General features: G+C 39.0%; 1 protein-coding gene across 1 annotated transcript in view; it reads right to left on the reverse strand.

Moving 5' to 3' along the window:
* Positions 1–8,110, reverse strand: part of LOC107592369 (AP-1 complex subunit beta-1-like) — a 27,270-nt gene that overhangs the window by 530 nt on the left and 18,630 nt on the right. The window contains exon 19 of the mRNA XM_016281870.1: positions 513–597. Within this exon, the coding sequence (XP_016137356.1) occupies positions 513–597 (85 nt within the window). The remainder of the gene's footprint in view (positions 1–512; positions 598–8,110) is intronic.

Consider the following 8,110-nt stretch of genomic DNA (forward strand, 5'->3'; position numbering starts at 1 on the left):
TATATATATATATATATATATAACTTCTTGATAGAAATTAGGAAAAACGACCCATATGGATTTAATATTTTTCCAACCTTGCATGCTGCCCCACTTTAGCCGTGTCCAAATGCAAATATGGTTAATCCCAACCTGATTCGAGAGTGCCTCGATGCCTTCCTACCTGCATATTCTGCCTGCAAAGGCAGTATTTTTTCGGACACAGCTACTGTGCATCTGTGTGATATCCTGAGAGACTGAACTCCATTTAAGAGACTCCTGGGGAAAGCCGTTTATGCATAAGCAGTCTCTATCACACTCACCACATAAACACCAACATCCTTTCTTACACTCATTTGGACACAGATCTGGTACGTGTGCTCACACTCTTGTGCACATAAGAATCAAAACTAAAAAAATAATACCCAAACAGAACCTAAGAACACACAAAAAATAAGATCAAAATAACAAAATAAAAATAATTAAAGGATGGACATAAGGCTCATGTCCGAGATGCACACAAACACACTCACCCATCTTTCCGTCCTCTACAAAGAGCAGGCTGAGGGGATATTGGCAGCTGAAGTAGAACACGTCAATGTTATTCTTCACAGCTACCTGAAACATTGAAAAAGAGAGAGGAAAACACATTACGACTGTGATTTAAGACATTGTGGCTATGGACAAGGCTCTCAAATCCTGTTAAGAGCAGACGGAATTCAGTCCACAATTTCAGCCAAAATAAATGGGCCTCTTTCTCCAGTGCTTTCAAAGAATGGCATACACACACACACACACACACACACACACACACATAAACCAGATGATAGTAGGGAAATATGGCCCTTTGATGACCTCTTTCTTTGACATTTTGCTTCTCTCTCTCTCTCTCTTCATTCTTTTGTTTAAGATCCTCTGTGGCTTTGCAAAGGTTGGGTTCAGCTCCTGTGCGTGGAGTTCATGTTTGCACGCCAGTATGTGAACTTCAAACATGCACAAATGCCTCAAAGGCAGTGCCTCACTAAGAGGACGGACGATGCTGACAGTTTGAGAAAACAGAGTGAGTGTATCTGTCTTGGATAATCAGACTCAAAAGCACCCATCCAAATGAATCAGATATATTATATATTATCTATATTATTTTTATTGTATAAATGTTAAAGGTTGAGGTTTCTTGCCTCAAAAAACAACAATTTAGTTTTTCATTGGAATGAATGTTAAAATTCAGCAAGAAATAAAAAAAATCTGTCCAAAAAAAGTGCTTAAATCAAATACAACCAATCATTAATTTGTTTTTCCATTCTGTGCATTTTTAAGTTCGTAGCTGAAATAAACACACACACCAAATTTTCGTCTGATTATGGATGTAAATCTTTTGAGAGCATGAGGAATTGAAAGGCACCATGGGGAGCTTTTATGAAAGCTGACAGCAGGTGCACAGCATCGATCAGAATAGAGACTACACAGCCTCAGAGAGGGACAGGCAGTTCCACATACACATCCAGACCTGCTACCCTCCACTTCTGAATAATTCATCCAGCCAAACTGCTCTGAGTTGCACATACCGACTTCATCCCACCCTTACTTGTCTAACTGCAGTTAGAAATACTATATAGAACCACCAGGCAAAATAATATGAAGAAAGACATTGTACTGATGATATCAGATGTGAAATGTGAAATCAGAAATCAATCAAACTTTTCATTTTGTGTTATTGTCAAGAACTGAACCAATCATGATATATTAGAATCGGTTTCTCTTCTGTTCAGATTTATCTACAGTATTATTGGCCTTGCGAATAATGACGATGAGTCAAGCTACAGAAAAAAACGTCTTTCATTCAGTCTATGAGTAACATTCACTTCCTGTGATGCCACTGTAATAAACAACTGATCTATTATTATTACCACGTGTGATATTAATAATGCCACGAGCCTCTCTGGGACTGAAAGTATCAGCCGTTGTAATCCATGCCTGCAAAGATTGGAAATGCAGATCAAATGCACATGCTGAAGATGTGAGCTGCCTGATCTCCAGACATATTATTGTTGTTACATCAGTGACAAACAATGTTCCCTCTATGCTGCGCGCGTAAGTGGCCACGCACTTCTTACGTCGCAACCGCACAGAAGAAAAAAATATGCAGAGCACAGGACAGATGCAAAAATTAGTTGAGAAAGTCATTTGACTGAATTCTAGTAAATGCAAAATAGTTGCAATGCTCGGGCAAACCGCTATAGAGTTGTTTTCACTATAGAGTTAGAACCGGTGAATGTGGTTTACAGGTTTCATAGAAAGAGAATGATGAAATCAAATACTTTAATGGTTGCGGACGTAATAGCACAACACGAGAGCCTACGCAAACGCAATGACATGTGAAATAAAATGTCATCATGTTTTAAAGAAAAGTGGCTTGATTAAGTGGTGGAAACAGTGGATGATGAGCACAGTACGGTAACAAAACTCCAAGACATTTACAATCGCACACAGGTGTAGTGTGCAAACTCGACTACTAAGGGGTGTTTAGATAATTATATAAGAATTACATGTTCACGTTTTTTGAAAATCTTCAGTTTACAGATCTCAGTTTAAATGCTTCAGTTTGTTTTCTATTCTATTCTATCGGTTTAAATCAGTATTTCCCAACCTTTCTTTAGTCGCGGCACCCTTTGGAAATTTTAACAAATTTGTGGCACCCTACAAAATTTATTTTGTCACAATATTTGAATTTCTAACTTCGATATGCTACTTTGAAAAGAATAGATATTCGGTACAGCAGGGAAGAACTGCAGAATATACTGTCATACAGATATTTTTTATATTATAAAAAAAATGTGTCCATCAATGGTGGCAATCAGTAGGCTAATTTCTAATGAAAAGACCAATTTATAGGACAGATTTTAATGTAGGCTTTTATATAAAAACATTGTGAAATAGCTAGTTATAATGGTAATTAAACAAAGTTTTGTTCACTCAGTGTATTTTTGATTTTACAGTGGGGTAATTTTGTTGCAGTGGCACGAGATAGCTTGATTTAAAACTTTGAATTGAATAAAAAATTACAAGGAGGCTAAGCAGTTAATAATAAAATAAGAACAAATAAAGAAATTACTAATGATAGCGCAAATCAAAAATAACGATAGGCCAACAAATGAAATAAATTGCTTAGGGTGTTAATTTACCAATTATCCAAATAATGTTTAATCCTAGAAAGCTATTATTATCAGAGGACACGTGAGCATAAGCAGATCAATGAATGAGAGGGCAGCGTTACCAGAGTTGCCCATTTACCCCACCTTGTTACAACACAGTAGGGCTATTGCAAACAGAAACAATACTGTACTACATAGATGTTTCCTGTCAGCTTGATTTTTGAGTGGACTTTGCTGTTCCGATGAGCATGAATGCTATATGAGTGGAGCACTCACATGGGCCATGAGCGACTAAGCGGAGCGCATAGAGCGGGATAATACGCAGAGTGTCACACCACGTGAACGTGAATCCTGAGTGGTGAACTAATTTTCAGCAGCCGGAATTTCAGTGCATCTCTAATTATTGGTGACATCAGAAATGGATATTATATAATAGCTTTTTTGAATATTTTAGCAATTTAAAAATATAAAAAATTTATTTTTTACACGGCACCCTGGTTGGGAAACACTGGTTTAAATGCTTAAGTTTGTTTTTATATTATATTATATAATGTTATAATTATATTATAAACCTAATAAATAATTGACCTCAAAAAGGGAATTCATGAGTAATATCTGCTTAATTTTTTTCATATTATTTTATTATAAAGAATTGAACTGTTCTGCGTGAATTTTTATAAAAAACATTTATAATAGAATTTCTTGGTAACAGCACTGTAAAAAAAAGTTCTCACAGGTAACCTAAAATGTGCATCATTTAGTTACATCAAGGGTCAAATCAAATATAAACAGCACATTAACGTTAAAAGTTACACACTTTTTTGTGTGCACGCTGTACAGGTCTGATATAAAGAATGTTTTTGCTCAGGTGGCCGAAATGTCCACCCAATAGAGAAAAGGTTTGCTCAGCAAGAAAAAAAAAATTAGAGGGAACATTGGTGACAAATCCTAAAGTTATTATCATACAGCTCTCTTTAGACACTAAAACCCCTGCTGATGACTTCAATGAAAGGCACAGAGCAGAAAATGAAAGAGACACATTTATGATTAACCATTTAATGCCAATCTCTCCAGGAAAGTTCAATACACGCATTTAATTTCAAAATGCCATTAGATGAAGCCTGAAGGGCTCTATAAAATCTTAAGATTAAAACACTATCTTCTTTTAATCTCCTTTAGGGCTTTTAAAGAGAAGAAGAGAGAAAAACCTCTTTCCTATGTTTTTGCATTTGCTTCACCCAACCAAATCCGTCCCTAAAGCTCAACACAATCTTCTCCCGGTTTAATTACTACCAATTAGTGATTGCACTGTTCCATAATGCCTATGCCTTCCTACTGTAATCTGTGGGCTTTGTGGTATATTTCCCAATGCAGTCACTGGAGAGCAACGTGAATGATTCCACTGAGAGAGATAATCAGGCACAACTAATTCAGACCTATTGCTGTACTGCTGCAAACCTACAACCCTGATAAATAACAACAATAAAGAACAGAAATGGACATGGATGCAGTGAGAGGGAATCTCTTTTTTACGGAATCTCTTCTGAGCAGTTGCATCCCTTGATAACCACCCACACTTAATGTCCCTACTGTCTCTGGAGTGGCTTTTTTGGGCTGCAGCCTCTGCTAATAATGCTCATCCGGGGCTTGCTTTATTGCTTAAAGGGGTCATGAACTGCCTTTTTTATCTTGTACTATTCTCTGAGGTCCACTTATAATAATACTATCAAGATTTTTACATCCAAAAACATCATAATTTAGAGGTAATAGGCTATTTTCCGTCCTATTTTGACCCCCTCATCGGAATGCTCTGCTTGAATAGGCGTGGCGGTTTGTAGACTCGGAAGCAAATGAACACTGCTATGATTGGCTAACATGTTTGACAGCCTACATCCTTCACAGGTGGACGCTGCTGTGATTTAGATTAAAAACTCATGAATACTCAGTACATATCAAACAAACTGTCATAACAGACAAAGCAATAGTGGCCACGTAATAAAAACAGTTACTAACACTCGTGTGTGATGCAACATTACTGTCGGATCCAATAAAGTTGGCAGAAATCGAATTGAAGTGAACCAAGGACCAAGTTCTAACTGATGTGGTCTGGATCTTCATTAAAAATAAAGTTTTCCACAGCTTGGCACTGCACAGTGTCTTGTTGTCTTCAGAGCCGTCTTTATCTTTTGGTTTCTGCATAGACTAATGCCTCTCTCGTTATTAACCCACTACTAGGGTTGTGACGGTGAGGAAATTTTCCCACCGGTTAATCGACGTGTGACAACACCGGTAATACCGGTATCACCGTGGGGGCGGGGGCGTTCCCTCTTTTCCTATTTCCTTCACTTTTAAATAGCTTGTAAAAGCAGCGTGCGCATTTTACTTTCACTTTGAAATAGCGGCAATTCGGCGTAAAGCAATTGTTCATTTTTAGTTTGTTTGAATTTTCCCTCTTTTCCGTTGCTTTTAAATAGCTTAAAAGCGCCTTGCACATTTTACTTTCACTTTTTAATTAGCGGCAGTTAGGTGTCAATTGCTTGAATGCAACAACAAAATACAACGTCAAACTCACTTTAGCATATATATATAAAACATAGAACTTTTATTAACAAGACAAATACAAATACACCATGCTATAGGGCAGGCTATGCCTAATATAAAATAACAAATAACAAACAGGCGCTTTTGCATTTCGTTTCGAAACTAAATCATCTGCGATCGTTTTGTCTGTCTCACCTCACTCTTCTGGTCAGTCAGCTCGACTCACTCTCCTCACTGGATAAATTAAATCTGTGATGCGACTGTCGTTCGGCACACTGCACTGAGCAGCCGCGTTCAGTTTTTAATTGTAGTGTCTGTTCTTTTACTGAACTAAATTATTTTTATTTCTATAAAAAATCAAAACAACGGTGGGGGTCGGTGCCGCGGTGACGTAACCGGTGTTGCGGCTTAACACCGGTATCACTGTCAACACCATCTATCGCGGCAAGCCTACCCACTACATGTGCAAATTAATGGGCTGGGCTAAACAGGCAGTAATGTAGAAGCAGGCATTGATCTTCTTATGTGGAGGCGGTGTTTAGCCACACTATTACGTCATAAAGTGGCACATTCCACAACCTGTCTTTTTGGCAGATTGGCTTCCATATAAGCTGTTTTTAGACTAACGAGAAAGTTTTGAGTTCTGAAACTCATGTCTAGTTCATACTACAGGATTTTAAGCCAGATTTAAACCCAATTAGCAAGTTAACGAGCTCGCCGACAGGTCGGGCTGTGATCGGGGGGATATCAGGGGGTGATCAGCGCTCACCAATCTTTGTGTGTGAACTACTCAACGATGCATCAAAGAGGCTCGCTGACGCATTGCGCCGATGTTCCGCTGACACCAAACGAATATCTAGCATGCAAAATATCTGGACCGGTCGGCCGACTCGACATCACATGGTGTCAGGTGTCGCGACGAGCTACAGCGAATGAGAGATCAAAGCATGGGTTGAGGTCAGCGGAAAAAAAACTGCAGCAGCAACATGGCTTTAAGAAAAGTTTGGAGACAAGAAATCGAGCAAAATTTTTCAGAACAAATCATCACGCAAACAGCTTGCAGCACCAATTTTTTCCCGATGTCCATTTTCAAATAAACAACTCCTGTTTCACTTGTTTAGCATCATTCCCGTTCAACTTCTCGCATGTGTTTTCATGAGAAAACGTAGTTTGGGGTCCGGATAGAGTCGTTGGGTGACAGAGTAGTCAGCTAATGTAGTGTGTGACCCCCTGTTGCGCATCATTTACGTAGCGTCGTGTAGTGTGAACACCACAAAGACTTCAAGACAGACAGCAAGTCATGCAGTCTGAACAGCACAGCGATCTGCCGACGTTTTAAGTTGTGTAGTGTTAACTAGGCTTTACAGGATGTTTTTATAGTAGAGTCATGGCCAAAAGTTTTGGCAGTGACAAATTGTGTTATGCAAAGTTTGCTGCTTAAGCTGTTGTGGTGTTCATTCACATTATTTCTAGATTATTGTGTAGAGTGATCAGATGCATTTTAAATTGTTAAAAGTTTAATTGGCCAAAAAATGAACTTTCACAAAAAGACTAATTTCACAGTTTTTTTTGATCCTGACACAAAATGACCAGCTAACATTAACTGACTAATCATATCAGCAGCACATGTGAAAGTGTGAATGAGTACTAGTCAGATGAAATCACTATCATACTAAATAGACTGTAAGAGCAGACTGATTGCTATAAAAGGAGGGAAGAAGCGCTTCCAATCATTTTGTTCTTGTTAGCAATGGTTACCTCCAAAGAAAAACGTGCAGCCATCATCGCTTTGCATCAAAATGGCCTCACATGCAAGGAAATTGCTACAAACAATATTGCACCTGAAAGAACTATTTACCGGATCATCAAGAACTTCAAGGAGAGAGGTTCGACTGCAGTGAAGAAGTCTTCAGGACGTCCCAGAGAGTCCAGCAAGCGCTAGGACCGTCTCCTCCTGAGGAGTCAGCTATGGAATCGTGTCAGCACCAGTGCAGAGCTTGCTCAGGAATGGAAACAGGTTGGTGTGAGAACATCTGCACACACACTGAGGCCAAGACTTTTGGACAACGGCCTGGTGTCAAGAAGGGCAGCAAAGAAGCCACTTCTCTCCAAGAAAAACATCAAGGACAGACTGGAATTCTGCAGGAAGTACAAGGATTGGACAGCAGAAGACTGGTGCAAAGTTATTTTCTCTGATGAAGCTCCCTTCCGACTGTTTGGGACATCTGGGAAAATTGATTGTTCGGAGAAGAAAAATGTGAACACTTGTGCCAACAGTGAAGCATCCTGAGACCATCCATGTGCGGGGTTGCTTTTCAACCAAAGGAGTGGGCTGGGCTCTCTCATAATTCTGCCCATAAAACACTGCCATGAATAAAGAATGATATCAAGATGTCCTGAAAGAGCGACTTCTTCCAACGATCCATGAGCAATTTGGT

Source organism: Sinocyclocheilus grahami, unplaced genomic scaffold (genome assembly GCF_001515645.1).
Source record: "Sinocyclocheilus grahami isolate Dianchi unplaced genomic scaffold, SAMN03320097.WGS_v1.1 scaffold152.1, whole genome shotgun sequence".
NCBI classification, from domain to species: Eukaryota; Metazoa; Chordata; class Actinopteri; order Cypriniformes; family Cyprinidae; genus Sinocyclocheilus; species Sinocyclocheilus grahami.